The following is a 17,412-nucleotide window of genomic DNA, read 5'->3' on the forward strand; positions in this document are numbered from 1 at the left end:
AAGCTTCGAGGTATTGCGAAGTATACATTTGAATTCCTTCTTATCCCGTGGTACAGGTCTGTGGATGGGCTGTCAAACTTTACCGAGCTCTTTTCGGCTTTTGAACAGAATGGGGAGCACATTTTAGTTGATGATACATGAATGGGGGAATATGTGATTGCTGATATCTGTGCCTGTATTCCCTATACTATGTGTGTTATTACCTGAGGGTTGTAGAGATGAGGATGAAGAACACTTGTGGAAAATGCAATGATATTCTATGTCAGGTAAATGTACATCTGTCGTTGAAGTTTTGTTCGGTATCTGTTGAGAGTCGTCTTCTTTGCGCTGTATTGCTCCTTGGGCATGAGCAAATAGCTTTGTCAGTGCCATCAGATTTACAAAAAAAATGTTGGGCTAGCGTGAGTTTAAAAATACTAGGGAAACTGGGGATCCATGGCAAAGTTCATCAAGTGTCCATATCATAGGTTGTCAAAACTTCATCTTTGGTGCTTGTCTGTTGTCTGTATAGCGTCTCGTCAACTTCCTCGTCCAAGGGGGTCTTTGTATCTTGGAGAAAAGCAGAAAAACAGGTGAAAGAAACGGACCGTATAATCGCATTTTTCATCACATCCTGGTTTCTATCATTGGGTCATAAATCAAATCCAGGTTAATTACAGTTTCCTCACTCCTCAAGCTCATCACTTTTGTACTTTGTTTGCACCTCATTAAAGCCTGCCCGCATCTAAATATCAATCCAATAGATATAACAACACCTAAGATACATAGGAGAAACTTTCCAACATCCATTATGACTCCTTGAGCCCAGTCTCCTAAACCGGAGAACCAATTTCGCGGGTTCAACCATGACACCCAACTAGTCAGCTCATTACCTACAGCGGCAAGGGTGAGATTGTGTTTTCGGCGAAATTCCCATTTTAATTGGAGAATATCGTCCATCTTTTGGTCTATGACCTCTACCGGATCCTCGGTGCTATTTGTGATATACGTGCAACACTTTATGCCGTACTGTGTTGCCAATGTAACACAATATCCGCCTGTTACTGCTGTAAGATAATTAAGAACCATCCTATGCTGAACTAGTTCTGTTTTATAAGCTTGAAGTTCTCTTCCAGTGTATCTGAACGTGTCATCATACATTTCAGTGATATTATCTAACAAATTGGCGAGTGCGGAAATGTATCTATAATTCATCACTCCTCGAGCGGTGCGAGTGAAATCTAACGCCACCAGAACCTGAATCCCGGTGGATTCATGGATAAGATCAGAGGCCGGATGCTCTAACCTTTCTGACAGTTGTCTTTTAACTCGGTGCTCGTAATGAGTGTGAGTATAAGGAGCTTGGGCACCACGGTGTATGTCTTTCATTTTGTCATGTGTTACCGTCATCACTTCAGGCAATACTTTTCCAATATAACACAATCCTTCAGAGTTTGGGGCAAGCCACTTGTACGCCTTTCTCCCGCATATGAAATATGCATCATCGGGGAGAACATATGGGACAGAGAAGGACATTACCATATTACACACCTTCCAGGTGAAATCTCCTGACCCTAATTCTTCCATCTGCTTAATGCATGTATCAGTTTGTACGATATGTGCACAGTATCCTGGTGATACTTCTCCAACTCTCGTAATCCTATTTCCTAAGGTATATCGATACCGGAAAGATTTTCCTCTACTGGCTATGTGGCGTACAAGCTCTGTATCTGTAGGCATTCTATCTGCTCTGTGTGAAAAGGTCATGGTAAGGTTGCTCCATGACACTTCCCAATTTCCCGGCTTACGGGGATTGGAGATATTGAAACACAAGAGGGACCTATCCACATGGTATTGGTGGAGCTTCAAACTAGGAGGGCTGGAGATGTTAAACCTCCGGTCCACCGGTCTCCCACCACTTAGCTCAAGTACCTCCCCTAACGTTAAAGGAAATGGTACTAGCCCTGATTTGCTATGACCCTGAGGTACTTGAGAGCATACCCAACAATCTGTTTGGTTTAATACGTTACCCACTAAGGAGTGATAGTCACTCAATGGATGCCGGTCCATATGGATATTAAAACTGGATTGGCATTTCTTTATGCACCCATCCTCAATCAAATTGTCACAGAGCCTACAGATACAGTTTTCTTCAGCTAACAATCCATCACAATTTCTTCTATCGGATCGTTTTCTGATACTCGCCTTTGCTTGTTGGTTTGGTTGATCTTGGAAAACTACGCCTCCATCATCATAATCGGAACCCATTCCAGAACCTCTCTCGACCTCCATGGTACTCTCGCCGGAACAGACTGCTCTAGTCAACATCATGGTTAACAGGAAAATCCGGATCACAGTCTCTTGGGGCAAGTCCATCTTTGAGGAGGAAATGGAGAAGAATGAGAAGGGGGAAAAAGAAATTTCAAGGGAGAGGGGATGGGAAGTGGAGAAAAACAATAAAAGGGATTGGGGAGTCGACAACTGCTTTCGGTCTTCAAGGCTCAGGTGCCGCCTCAGTCCTCCTGGAACAGACACTCCAGTGATACAACCTCTACCGTCTGTTCCTTATCACGGGACTTCTCTGGATCAGCAACCTTTTTGCAGTGGGATGAATGGACCCAAGTCTCTCTCTCAGCAACCTTCAATGCTGTGGTGCTAGTCAATAAGACCTGGTATGGTCCTTCCCATCTATCAATAAGACAACCTGAGCGTAGAAAATTTCGTATCATTACATAATCCCCAGGTTCAATGTCATGACAATTACTATCTGGTAAATCAGGAATCACCAACTTCAGATTATCATTTTGATTCCTCAACTGCTTACTCATGTTAATCAAGTATTTTACAGTTACTTCATTGTTACATTTCAAATCATCCTGAGGGTTAATCATGACATGCGGTTGTCGACCAAACAGAATTTCAAAAGGGGACAGGTTAAGAGGGGACCTGGGAGTGGTTCTGATGCTATACAAAACAATGGGTAAAGCTTCTGGCCACGTCAATCCTGTCTCTGCCATTACTTTACTCAATTTATTTTTAATAGTGCTGTTCACTCTTTCGACCTTCGCACTCGCCTGTGGACGGTACGGAGTGTGCAGCTTGCTATCAATACCCATTAATTTACACATTCCTTGAAAGACATCACCGGTAAAATGGGTACCCCTATCACTTTCAATGATTCTAGGGATACCATATCTACATACAAATTCCTGTACAATTTTTTTAGCTGTAAACATAGCGGTATTTGTAGCTGCTGGAAATGCTTCGACCCAATTCGAGAAAACATCTATACAAACAAGTACATATTTCAAATTTCGACATGGGGGTAATTGAATGAAGTCAATTTGTATTACCTGGAAAGGGCCGCCGGCAGGTGGGATATGGGATGGTTCTGTAGGTATTGCTTTTCCAATATTCTTTCTCAGACAGGTAAGGCATGACATTGCTCTTTTACCCGCATGAGAGGAGAATCCTGGGGCGCACCAGTATGCTCTTACCAATTTGCACATCCCCTCCTTGCCTAGATGAGTCAACCCATGAGCTGCTTCAGCCAGACATGGAAGATATGCTCTGGGGGCCACTGGTTTACCATGTCCATCCGTCCAGAGCCCTGAGGACTCCTGGCCATATCCCTTTGCCTTCCAGACTGCTCTTTCCTGTGTGGAACACAAATTCTGCATCTCACACTTCTGTGTGTTGATGGTATTAAATACCATCAGTTGTGTGGTGTCTGTCTGTATGGGGGTAGCAGCTGCAAGCTTAGCTGCTTCGTCTGCTCGGCTGTTACCAAGTGACACTGGGTCTTGACTATATGTATGTGCTTTACATTTGATAACAGCCACTCTGTCGGGTTCCTGTATCGCTGTTAGAAGCCTTTTTATATAAGCTGCATGCGCTATCGGTGTACCAGCTGCCGTCATGAAATTTCTGAGGCGCCATAGGGCTCCGAAATCATGTACTACCCCGAAGGCGTATCTAGAATCGGTGTAGATATTGGCTGACTTACCCTTAGCCAATTCACATGCTCTGGTTAGGGCGACCAGTTCAGCAACCTGGGCTGAGTGAGGTGGACCTAGCGGTTCCGCTTCTATGGTGTCTTGGTCATCTACGACTGCGTATCCAGTACACAAGTCTCCCGAGTCTGACTGTCTATGACAACTACCGTCAGTGTAGAACGTGAGTTCTGCATCTTCCAGTGGATTGTCACTGATGTCAGGCCTTGCGGTAAAATTTTGGGTCAAATATTCCATACAATCATGTGCATCTTCCTTTGTATTGAATCCTCCTTCCCCATCACTCTCACCTTCCACCCTTTGTGTCTGACCAGGCACACCTGGGAGAAATGTTGCAGGATTTAATGCGCTGCATCTCCTTATGGTGATGTTTACTGGGGCCATTAATGCCAATTCCCATCTTGTAAACCTTGCTGATGAGACGTGTCTGGTTTGGGCAGAATTCAATAAGGCAGATACTGCATGTGGTGTATGGATTGTGAGGTTGTGGCCTAGCACGACATCTTCGCTTTTTGTCACTAGCAATGCTATCGCCGCAACGCTACGCAAGCATGTGGGAAGGGATCGCGCTACCGTGTCTAGCTGAGCGCTGTAGTATGCAACTGGCCTGCTGGCATCACCGTGTTTTTGGGTTAGTACACCTGCTGCGCAACCAGCACTTTCTGTTCCGTATAGTTCAAAGGGTTTCCCATAGTCTGGCATACCTAGTGCTGGCGCCTGCGTTAGGCACTGTTTGAGTCTCTCAAATGCTGTTTCGGATTCGTCTGTATGCGAGATCCTATCAGGTTTGTTTGAGGAGACCATTTCCTGCAAAGGTAACGCCAATATGGAAAACCCTGGGATCCAATTACGGCAATACCCACACATTCCTAAAAACGTCCTGATCTGTTGCTGGGTTTGTGGCAGTGTCATGTCTCTAATGGCTTGGATTCTATCAGCGGTCAGGTGTCTCAGTCCTTGTGTTAGACAGTGTCCCAAATATTTTACCTTAGGTTGGCATAATTGCAACTTGTCTTTGGAAACCTTATGTCCTGTGTCTGAAAGATGAAACAGGAGCTGTTTCGTATCCTTCAGGGAAGCTTCCAGCGAATCTGAACACAGTAGTAAATCATCTACATACTGTATCAATACTGATCCACTCTCCGGTTGGAAAGACTGTAAACAATCATGCAAAGCCTGAGAAAATATACTTGGACTATCTATGAAACCTTGGGGTAACCGAGTCCACGTGTATTGGACTCCTCTGTATGTGAATGCAAACAAATATTGGCTGTCAGGGTGCAGAGGTACCGAAAAGAATGCGGAGCAGAGGTCAATAACAGTGAAAAATTTGGCAGTGGGAGGAATTTGCATTAGGATGACAGCTGGATTTGGCACTACGGGGAACTGACTCTCAACTATTTTGTTAATCCCCCTTAGATCCTGCACTAGCCTGTAACCCCTCCCCCCACTCTTTTTAACAGGGAAGATGGGACTATTTGCTGTGCTGGACGTTCTTACTAGAATGCCCTGTTGTAGCAAGCGCTCTATTACTGGGAAAACTCCTAACTCCACCTCTGGCTTCAGAGGATACTGTGGGATTTTTGGAGCTATCCTACCATCTTTTACTTGTACAACTACTGGAGCTACGTTTGCCATTAATCCAGTGTCCTGTCCATCTTTTGTCCAAAGTGACTCTGGTATCTGAGATGTCATCTCTTCTATTTGGGATGGATTCCTATTTGTCATAATGGGATGTGACATTAATTTTGATGGGGAGTCTAACATGTCTCGTACTTCCTGAGCGTGATTCTCAGGAATGTCCAAGAATACACCTTCAGGAGTACAATAAATGACGCAACCCATTTTACATAGTAAGTCTCTTCCCAGGAGATTGGTTGGTGCCGATGCAGCTAGCAAAAACGAATGCTTGGTATGCAAAGGCCCTATTGTAATCTCGGCTGGTTTGCTAACAGGGTAGTGCTGGACTACTCCTGTTACTCCCATGGCTGGAACTGTCCTACCAGTGGTTCTCATGCCCACTGTCGAATTTATCACTGACTTGGCCGCCCCTGTGTCTACAAGAAAGTTTAAAGTTTTACCAGCTACATTGATTGCAATCTCTGGTTCACTTCCAAGACTGGCAATCAATTTCACTGGCTGCAGATTACAGGTATGGCCACACCCCTATTGGGTATGCTGACCTCCCTGAATCCCGTTGGCAGCAACTACTTGTGGGGGAGTTAGCTGGGAACTACCAGAGGCATGCCAATCTCTGTTCGGGGGGTATCTTTTTGTTTCCCCTGTATGTGGCTCAAAACTCCGCCTCTGTGGACCCTGCTCCCAATGTCGTGTGTCGTGTCGTTGTCTAGGGGGTTGAAAAGATCTTTGTACACTCTTTGTTCTACAGTCTCGTGCATAGTGTCCCTGTTTGTTACAAGAAAAACATGTTATTACACTTGACTTACCCACAGGATTCGGTGGTACATACGCAGGCTGCCTTGTGGTCAGCGCCTGTATACTTACTGACATCAACTTATCACTTTGTGACTCCCTGTGTCTAGTGATGTTTCTGTCGTGATCAATAGCAGCCTCTCTTAATGTGGACACCGACAGACCTCGCCAACATGGTTGCGTGGTCTGAACCCTAGTCTTTAATGTTTCCTTTAAACCATCCATCAGTACAGATACTGCTACTTCTTGGTGGTTTGGGTTGGTCCTAATGTCTTCTATTCCAGTGTACTTTGCCATTTCTAATAGTGCCCGATGAAAATATTCTGTTGCCGTTTCGGACTCTTTTTGTCTAATGGAGAATATTTTGTTCCATTTAACAACGGCTGGGAAATACTCCTTTAGCTGTAAATTTATCCTTTTTACGTTATCTTTGTTGTACACATCTGAAAGTGGTACATCTTTATCTAGTCCACAATCAGCTAAGAATTGAACTGAGTCGACATTTGAAGGTAAACAAGCTCTTAGCAGTATCTGCCAATCCTTGTTGTTGGGTTCTACAGTGTTACCTAGATCCCTGATGTATTTTTGGCTAGCAACCAAGTCTTTCCTGGGGTCAGGAAATTCGGACACTATTGTTCTTAATTCCATTCGGGAAAATGGTGTGTACATGGCAATGTTCCTTATGGGAGTGGCTCCTGATACATCTGTTTTCCCATTGGGAACTGCTATTACTCTAACAGGGTTAACTCTAACAACCTCATTCTGTGTAGATTCTACAACTTGTGGAGAAATTGTTTCAGTATAATGCATGGTGCCGTACTTACCCGTTGACACGACCTCACCTATCCCTCCGCTAGGGGCTTTCGCTAATCTCGTGGGTGTTGCTGTGCCTACTGTGGTCTCTGCTATGGTGGCCGCTAGAGAGAGAGCTGAAATTGTTGCTGGATCGTCTTCTTGATCACACTCCTGAGGAAAGTTCAAAACAGGGTACAACTTGCACGGGTTAATACTTGCATGAGTTACTTGGTTAACATCATTAACATTTACAGGGTTACTAAGTGTTTGTGTTTTACAACCCAGTGCGTTTCTCTCCGTAATCAACTTCTCTCCTGCTATGTATGGTGGTGGCGGGGCTGTGGCTATCAGTTTCCTGACTGCCCCAGATCCCGCCGCCAGAGCCAAACCTCTCTGTATCTCACCTTCCTGTTGCCACAACTGTAAATAATCATGATGCTGAATTCGTCTCTTTGTTGATTTTATGAGACATATCCTCCTCCTTAAATTTTGTAACACTTCTGGACTGAAGCTACCTATTCTTGGGAATTTCTCCCTGTCTTGTACAGTCATTCTCTCCCATTCATCACATAAAACCTCTGTGTGACTTCCGTATTTTTCACACATGATGTACCTTGCCGACCCGACTGGTCGGTTCTCTGAATCAACCCGAACCGAGGTTGATCGCCCCCTACCTGAACAATTGGCCCCCATAATCTGCAGGTGTTGCTTACTACTCCTTTGATCTTTATATCACGGTCTTCAGCGAACCCTTACAGCAAACCAAATTATTCAAAATAGGCCGGCGGTGGCGGTTTACCGAGTACCCCACTCACTCGCCCACCTCGACCAATACGACCTGATCACACCAATATGGTGCTGGCGTACTCGATACAGGGCCCTACCAGAAACCTTCTGTTTACTGGAACATATGAGGGTTACCCGCAGGACACTTACTCTTTCCAGTAAAGGTGGGGTTGTTAGATAGTTCCTGAGTGACCAGCGAACTTCCCATTAAAAATAAAACATTACACAAATCACGTCAGAATGTACAAATAGCGTTTGTGACCACTTTACTCTAATGGTATTAGGTCAGATTACTAACTACTGCACACAATTACGTGCGGTACAATCGTTCAGTACATAAGCACTACCTGTTATGTACTGAGAGATCAATGGAATCGAAAATTGCGGCTGCGGATTCCTTCAGCCAGAGCTTCCAATGGCCTATATGGGTTTTAGCACCAACCCCCGGGGTTGTGCTTCTTGTACCTTTATAGCGGACCTTCTTTGTCTCCTTATGACCTCCTGGTCTTGTTCTGTACGACCTCCTGGTCTTGTATACTGGTCCGCTATACTCTAATGCTCATATTTTATTTAACCAAGGATGCCTCCTTAGCCACCGTATATGTCACTTACACGTATGTCCTACCCGATTTCTTTTTGGTTCAACCTCTAAGTTATATAAACTTATGTAATAAAAACACACTCACTCAACACATGTACACTTTCGTTTCTATATCTATTTCTGCGCAGAAATTTTCTTTAGCCCAGCTGTGTTACCAATTAGGAGCAGGATCTGTTAAACTAAATTTCAAATTTTCCAAAAATAGATTTGCGTTATTTACCGCGTCGCGTTATCTACCGCTGTGCGTTACTTATCGCCTTTGCGTTACTTATCGCCTTATCACAACTTGAGCTACGTGGGCGTAACCGGACGCTACGTTGCGTAATGTACGCTGCGTGCGTCTGCCTTTGGATTGCGTACGCTAGTCTTTGTTAGAGACACGTGTACGCAAAACAAAAGATCCACCGTAACACAATTTCTACTTTTATCAATGTAAACGATCCCTGATCATCTACCGCGTACCCCACTGGCTTTGCCTTATCTCCCAGGCAAACCTGTGTGTTTGTCTACACTTTTAACTATTACCTCTATTCTTAAACTATGAAATAACAGCAAGTATCTTTTAGTACTTTCTATCAACTATAAAAATTGGCAAACAGGAATAGTGATATACGAAATTGAAAAAGAAATGCAGATATATATGTATGCGTGCGTGTATACGCAAGACAGAAGAGAAATAAACAGTTTTAAAGGACACAAGCGTTTTGTTCTTACTTCCGGTTCCCGGATTCCTTCAGCACTCTTTATCTAAGCAAAGCAGACGCTTATCCCGTCAGCACTGCGAGACAACCTCCCGCCCTTTGCTGAGGGATAATGTCTGCTGATCTACCTAGTGCAGATATGTGAAGGACTGGACGAGTCCCCAATTGACAATGCTAAATTCCTTTGTCGTATAAACAACCCTTAATGAAGTCTAAGAACACAGTACGCTGTTTACTTAAGAAGTACCGTAAGGGTACGCTAGTTGCGTAACGATCGCTTAGCCGTAGGCGAGACGCTCAAGCGTCACGTTCGCTCACGGCCCAGTGATCACAGGACAGCACGTTATTGGTGATGACTAGAGTAATGATTCACTATGGCGTAGCGGACGCTCGAGACCACGAGGAGATCACCAGCGGCGCAGACGCTCACAACGCTATACCTTTATGTCTAAACCTTTTATCAATGAAATACACAGAATACCTTAATGTGAATACAGGGTGTAAGTGCAACCTTGTGTAACCTGACTAACTACAAAGCTGCTTGAGCGTCACCGACGCTCAAGTGAACACTTAAAACTATAGGAAATACACAGATACTGGTTTAGGGTCCAAAGCCTATTATCTGTATTATAACTATTATACTTGCAAAAAGAATCACAGTACAAATGATACACTACAATATAACAGAGACTTCCTAACCGAATAACTATACAAGAAATACAATACAATACTATGCTGATCTAATACAATACAATACTAGTCAATGGGAGATACGAGAGAAAGAGAAGGGAGAGAGAGAGAGAGAGAGACGGAGAGAGAGAGATTGGCTCACAGTAAGACAATATGATTACGGAGAAAAACTTACGCACAAAGGGTATGATCGCATGCGCCTCTGGACATCCAGCTTCCCGATTATCAGCAATGAGAACCGTTTGATGAGAAGTGAAAGCTGGATGCCACAGGCCCGTCTTTTATGCTACTCACACAATGCAATCTAATGGTCCCTACAACCTCATTGTCCATTGGACGCAGGAATTCGGCTTCGCATTATAACAAAAGGTCATAGGGTGATTCATACAGGTGGGCTGTGACGATTTCAAACAGCTCAGGTGGGTGGGAAACTAGGTTTCCCGCCGCATACCTGAGTATGAGTAAATAATAGAAATGGACATAAACTTCTTATGTCCATAACTATCCGCACGAGCGATTAGTACGCTCCAAACCAACACCGGAATATTGTTAATTAAATACTCTTCCGATGGGTACCAAACACTGCTGTATGATTCCTGTTAGACCCTTCGCACAATACAAAGAGGGATTCCCCCGTTCAGGGACATTCTATATTAACCAAACTTTCAGAATCTATCAAAGGGACCATGGTCTACAAACTACATTAATTGTGAAAATATGTAACGAATGAGTCGCACGCCACGGTTACATAAACTCTACCGTAAATACGCATACCGTGCGTCCGCGGGTGCACGCTATTGCGGGTATGCGCCTTCACGGGAGAGCGTACGCATGCGCAGCGCAGACCAGTGTGCGGTGCAAATATGGCAGAGTGTATGGGGATATTTTTCTGACTTTGACACAGCAGAGGCCATAAGACCTCTGTAAGCATCTCTTGAAGTTTTGGGTACCAAGTCCTTCTTGGCCAATCCGGAGCCATGAGTATAGTTCTTACTCCTCTACGTCTTATAATTCTCAGCACCTTAGGTATGAGAAGCAGAGGAGGGAACACATACACCGACTGGTACACCCACGGTGTTACCAGAACGTCCACAGCTATTGCCTGAGGGTCTCTTGACCTGGCGCAATACCTGTCCCGTTTTTTGTTCAGACGGGACGCCATCATGTCCACCTTTGGTATTTCCCAACGGTTTACAATCATGTGGAAAAAACTTCCCGATGAAGTTTCCACTCTCCCGGGTGGAGGTCGTGCCTGCTGAGGAAGTCTGCTTCCCAGTTTCCATTCCCGGGATGAAACACTGCTGACAGTGCTATCACATGATTTTCCGCCCAGCGAAAAGTCCTTGCAGTTTTTGCCATTGCCCTCCTGCTTCTTGTGTCGCCCTGTCTGTTTACGTGGGCGACTGCCGTGATGTTTTTCCCACTGGATCAATACCGGCTGACCTTGAAGCAGAGGTCTTGCTAAGCTTAGAGCATTATAAATTTACCCTTAGCTCCAGTATATTTATGTGGAGAAAAGTCTCCAGACTTGATCACACTCCCTGGAAATTTTTTCCTTGTGTGACTGCTCCCCAGCCTCTCGGGCTGGGCTCCGTGGTCACCAGCATCCAATCCTGAATGCCGAATCTGCGGCCCTCTAGAAGATGAGCACTCTATAACCACCACAGGAGAGACACCCTTGTCCTTGGATATAGGGTTATCCGCTGATGCATCTGAAGATGCGATCCGGACCATTTGTCCAGCAGATCCCACTGAAAAGTTCTTGCGTGAAATCTGCCGAATGGAATTGCTTCGTAGGAAGCCACCATTTTTACCAGGACCCTTGTGCAATGATGCACTGTTTATAGGAGGTTCATGACTAGCTCGGATAACTCCCTGGCTTTCTCTTCCGGGAGAAACACCTTTTTCTGGACTGTGTCCAGAATCATCCCTAGGCACAGCAGACGTGTCGTCGGGATCAGCTGCGATTTTGGAAAATTTAGAAACCACCCGTGCTGTTGTAGCAGTATCCGAGATAGTGCTACTCCGACCTCCAACTGTTCCCTGGACTATGCCCTTATCAGGAGATCGTCCAAGTAAGGGATAATTAAGACGCCTTTTCTTCGAAGAAGAATCATCATTTCGGCCATTACCTTGGTAAAGACCCGGGGTGCCGTGGACAATCCAAACGGCAGCGTCTGAAACTGATAGTGACAGTTCTGCACCACGAACCTGAGGTACCCTTAGTGAGAAGGGCAAATTTGGGACATAGAGGTAAGCATCCCTGATGTCCCGGGACACTATATAGTCCCCTTCTTCCTGGTTCGTTATCACTGCTCTGAGTGACTCCATCTTGATTTGAACCTTTGTAAGTGTTCAAAAATGTTTTAGAATAAGTCTCACCTAGCCTTCTGGCTTCAGTACCACAATATAGTGTGGAATAATACCCCTTTTCTTGTAGTAGGAGAGGTAATTTAATTATCACCTGCTGGGAATACAGCTTGTGAATTTTTTTCCCATACTGCCTCCTTGTCGGAGGGAGACCTTGGTAAAGCAGACTTCAGGAGCCTGCGAAGGGGAAACGTCTCGACATTCCAATCTGTACCCCTGGGATACTACTTGTAGGATCCAGGGGTCCTGTACGGTCTCAGCGCCATGCTGAGAACTTGTCAGAAGCGGTGGAACGCTTCTGTTCCTGGGAATGGGCTGCCTGCTGCAGTCTTCTTCCCTTTCCTCTATCCCTGGGCAGATATGATCTTATAGGGACGAAAGGACTGAGGCTGAAAAGACGGTGTCTTTTTCTGCAGAGGTGTGACTTAGGGTAAAAACGGTGGATTTTCCAGCAGTTGCCGTGGCCACCAGGTCCGATGGACCGACCCCAAATAACTCCTCTTCCTTTATACGGCAATACACCTTTGTGCCGTTTGGAATCTGCATCACCTGACCACTGTCGTGTCCATAACATCTTCTGGCAGATATGGACATCGCATTTACTCTTGATGCCAGAGTGCAAATATCCCTCTGTGCATCTCGCATATATAGAAATGCATCCTTTAAATGCTCTATAGTCAATAAAATACTGTCCCTGTCAAGGGTATCAATATTTTTAGTCAGGGAATCCGACCAAGCCACCCCAGCTCTGCACATCCAGGCTGAGGCGATCGCTGGTCGCAGTATAACACCAGTATGTGTGTATATACTTTTTATGATATTTTCCAGCCTCCTGTCAGCTGGTCCTTGAGGACGGCCCTATCTATAGACGGTACCGCCACTTGTTTTGATAAGCGTGTGAGCGCCTTAGCCACCCTAAGGGGTGTTTCCCAACGCGCCCTAACTTCTGGCGGGAAAGGGTATACCGCCCCTAATTTTCCTAATTTTCTATCGGGGGGAACCCACGCATCATCACACACTTTATTTAATTTATCTGATTCAGGAAAAACTACGGTAGTTTTTTCACATCCCACATAATACCCTCTTTTGTGGTACTTGTAGTATCAGAAATATGTAACACCTCCTTCATTGCCTTTAACGTGTGGCCCTAATAAGGAATACGTTTGTTTATTCACCGTCGACACTGGATTCAGTGTCCCTGTCTGTGTCTGTGTCGACCGACTAAAGTAAACGGGCGTTTTAAAACCCCTGACGGTGTTTTTGAGACGTCTGGACCGGTACTAATTGTTTGTCGGCCGTCTCATGTCGTCAACCGACCTTGCAGCGTGTTGACATTATCACGTAATTCCCTAAATAAGCCATCCATTCCGGTGTCGACTCCCTAGAGAGTGACATCACCATTACAGGCAATTGCTCCGCCTCCTCACCAACATCGTCCTCATACATGTCGACACACACGTACCGACACACAGCACACACACAGGGAATGCTCTGATAGAGGACAGGACCCACTAGCCCTTTGGAGAGACAGAGGGAGAGTTTGCCAGCACACACCAAAAACGCTATAATTATATAGGGACAACCTTATATAAGTGTTTTCCCTTATAGCATCTTTATTATATATTTCTAACGCCAAATTAGTGCCCCCCCTCTCTGTTTTAACCCTGTTTCTGTAGTGCAGTGCAGGGGAGAGTCTGGGAGCCTTCCCTCCAGCCTTTCTGTGAGGGAAAATGGCGCTGTGTGCTGAGGAGATAGGCCCCGCCCCTTTTTCGGCGGCCTCGTCTCCCGCTCTTAACGGATTCTGGCAGGGGTTAAATATCTCCATATAGCCTCCGGAGGCTATATGTGAGGTATTTTTAGCCAAAATAGGTTTTCATTTGCCTCCCAGGGCGCCCCCCTCCCAGCGCCCTGCACCCTCAGTGACTGCCGTGTGAAGTGTGCTGAGAGGAAAATGGCGCACAGCTGCAGTGCTGTGCGCTACCTTTAGAAGACTGAGGAGTCTTCTGCCGCCGATTCTGGACCTCTTCTTACTTCAGCATCTGCAAGGGGGCCGGCGGCAAGGCTCCGGTGACCATCCAGGCTGTACCTGTGATCGTCCCTCTGGAGCTGATGTCCAGTAGCCAAGAAGCCAATCCATCCTGCACGCAGGTGAGTTCACTTCTTCTCCCCTAAGTCCCTCGTTGCAGTGATCCTGTTGCCAGCAGGACTCACTGTAAAATAAAAAACCTAAGCTAAACTTTTCTAAGCAGCTCTTTAGGAGAGCCACCTAGATTGCACCCTTCTCGGCCGGGCACAAAAATCTAACTGAGGCTTGGAGGAGGGTCATGGGGGGAGGAGCCAGTACACACCACCTGATCGTAAAGCTTTACTTTTTGTGCCCTGTCTCCTGCGGAGCCGCTATTCCCCATGGTCCTTTCAGGAACCCCAGCATCCACTAGGACGATAGAGAAAGACAGTTAGAGGCACGAGTGAGGAGAGCCGTGGAGAGATCAGGGGAGGAGAGGTAGATTTGAGTGTCATCAGCATAGAGGTGATACTGGAAATTAAAAGAACTAATGAGTTCACCTAAAGAGGACGTATAGAGAGAGAAAAGGAGAGGCCCAAGAACAGAACCTTGGGGGACACCAACAGTTAGTGGAAGTGGGGGCGAGGTAGCATCATGAGAGGAGACAGAGAAGGAACAATCAGAGAGGTAGGAGGACAGCCAGGAGAGGGCAGTATCACGTAGACCAAGAGAGTGAAGGATTTGCAGAAGAAGAGGGTGGTCCACAGTGTCAAAAGCAGCAGAGAGGTCAAGAAGAATAAGCAGAGAGTAGTGGCCCTTAGATTTGGCGGCATGGAGGTCATTGCAGACTTTTGTGAGGGCAGTTTCAGTGGAGTGGAGAGAGCGGAAACCAGACTGGTATGGGTCAAGCAGTGAGTGAGAGGAAAGAAAGGCAGTAAGGCGATTATAGACAATACGCTCAAGAAGTTTGGAGGCAAAGGGGAGGAGAGAGATCGGTCGATAGTTGGAGAGAGTGTTAGGATCAAGGGTAGGTTTTTTAAGAATAGGGGAGACAAGAGCATGCTTGAAGGCAGAGGGGACAGTGCCTGATGAGAGGGAGAGATTGAGAAGGTGGGCAAGATGGGAACAGGCAGAAGGGGAGAGGTAGCGAAGGAGGTGGGAGGGGATAGGGTCGAGTGGGGAGGTTGTGGGGGGGGGAGGAGTGTATGAGGGCCATGACTTCCTCACCAGATACTAGGGAGAAAGATGTCAGAGTTGGTAACAGGGTAGGGGAGGGGTGGCAAAGGATGGGTGGTGGCTGGTTGCTGGACTGGTGGGATGTGATGTCCTGACGTATGGAGTCAATCTTGGATGTGAAGTAAGTGGCAAAGTCAAGAGCAGACAATGAGGAAGGGAGAGGAGGTGGTGGTGGGCAGAGGAGGGAGTTAACAGTGGCAAAGAGGCGCCGGGGGTTGGAAGAGTGGGTAGAGATGAGGATTTTGAAGTATGATTGTTTAGCAAGGGAAAGGGCAGCACTGAAGGATGAGAGCATGAATTTGAAATGGAGGAAGTCTGCTTGAGAGCGTGATTTCCTCCAGTGTCGCTCGGCAGTACGTGAGCATTTTTGTAGATATCTGGTGCATTTGGTGTGCCAGGGTTGAGGTGTTGATCTGCGAGGGTGAATAGTGGTTGGCGGAGCAACAGAGTCAATGGCTGAAGTAAGAGATGCATTGTATAGAGATGTGGCTTGTTCAGGGCATGTGAGAGAGAGAAGAGGAGAGAGAAGCGAGTCAAACAGGGAGGATAGGGATGAGGTGTCAATAGCCTCAATATTACGCTTAGTGATGGTAGCCTTAGGAGGGAGAGATGGGGGAGCAGAGATAGATAAGTTGAATGAGAGCAAGTGGTGGTCAGAGAGGGGAAAAGGGGAATTGGAGAAATCAGAAATAACACAGCGGTGAGTGAAAACCAGATCCAGTGAGCTCCCGTTCACATGGGAGGGTGAGCTGGTCCACTGGGAGAGACCAAGTGAAGATGTGAGGTTAAGGAGTTTAGAGGCAGGTGGTTTTGTGGGGTTATCGATAGGGATGTTGAAATCACCTAGGATAATGGTGGGAATGTCAGAAGAGAGGAAGTGAGGTAGCCAGGAAGCAAAGTTGTCAAGGAATTTAGAGGAAATGCCAGGTGGACGGTAAATGACAGCAACTCGAAGATTAGTGGGTTGGTAGAGGCGAATTGCATGGACCTCAAATGTAGAGAATGTAAGAGATGGTTCTGGAGGTATAAGTTGGTATGTGTAGCTTGAGGGTAAAAGGATCCCAACACCACCCCCATGACGACCCCCAGGTCGGGGTGTGTGTGAGAATGTAAGGCCCCCAGCCGAGAGAGAAGCAGGAGAAGCGGTGTCATAGGGTGTAATCCAGGTTTCAGTAATGGCCAGGAGGTGCAGGGAGTTGGATATGAAGAGGTCGTGAGTGGGGGTCAATTTGTTGCAAACAGATCTGGCATTCCAGAGTGCACAGGATAGGGGGTATGAGTTTGTTGGAGAGATGTGAATGAGATTATCTGGATTGCTATGGCGTTGAGGTAAGCTTGATGGGGAAGGAAGGGATAAAGAGGGTGAATTGATGGTGCTGGGGCCTTGGCTAGGAAGGGAGACTGCAGGAGTGAGGCAGGGAGGGAGTGCAGTATGATACTGGTGGAGGAGAGGTGAGGAGACAGGCAGAGGAGGGAGAGAGCAGGGTTGAGTGCTGGGGTATAAATGGTGTGAAGGGGCAGAAGTGAATTGCAGTGGGGAAACAGAAGAGGAGGGGAAGGGAGGCAGACAGAGGAGAGGAGACAGCATGAGATGTATGAGACTGGGAGAGAGGGATAGAGGTGGTAACAGGGGACAGAAAAAAGGAATAGGAAGACGAGGATTAATGAGGGATGTTGCCAGCCTGGCCATAGTGTGGATGGGGTAAATAGTGGTAGCAAAATGAGAGTAGGAGGAGGAGTGGTGGCTGAATAAGAGAGCAGTGAAGTTTGCAGAAATAAATTCAATGTTAAACTGTCGTTAGT

The 17,412-nt window shown here is 46.2% G+C and overlaps 2 protein-coding genes across 2 annotated transcripts in view; both read right to left on the reverse strand.

Moving 5' to 3' along the window:
* The window catches only part of NIT2 (nitrilase family member 2), a 106,283-nt gene that overhangs the window by 66,130 nt on the left and 22,741 nt on the right, over positions 1 to 17,412 (reverse strand). The window lies entirely within an intron of this gene.
* Positions 11,390 to 16,786, reverse strand: LOC135050498 (uncharacterized; the record flags this gene model as incomplete). The annotated part of the gene is made up of 2 exons (XM_063956983.1): positions 11,390 to 11,441; positions 16,188 to 16,786. Coding segments are annotated over 2 exons (651 nt in total), but the record flags the coding sequence as incomplete, so codon positions are not given.

The sequence above is a fragment of the Pseudophryne corroboree genome, chromosome 2 (assembly GCF_028390025.1).
Source record: "Pseudophryne corroboree isolate aPseCor3 chromosome 2, aPseCor3.hap2, whole genome shotgun sequence".
Classification (NCBI taxonomy): domain Eukaryota; kingdom Metazoa; phylum Chordata; class Amphibia; order Anura; family Myobatrachidae; genus Pseudophryne; species Pseudophryne corroboree.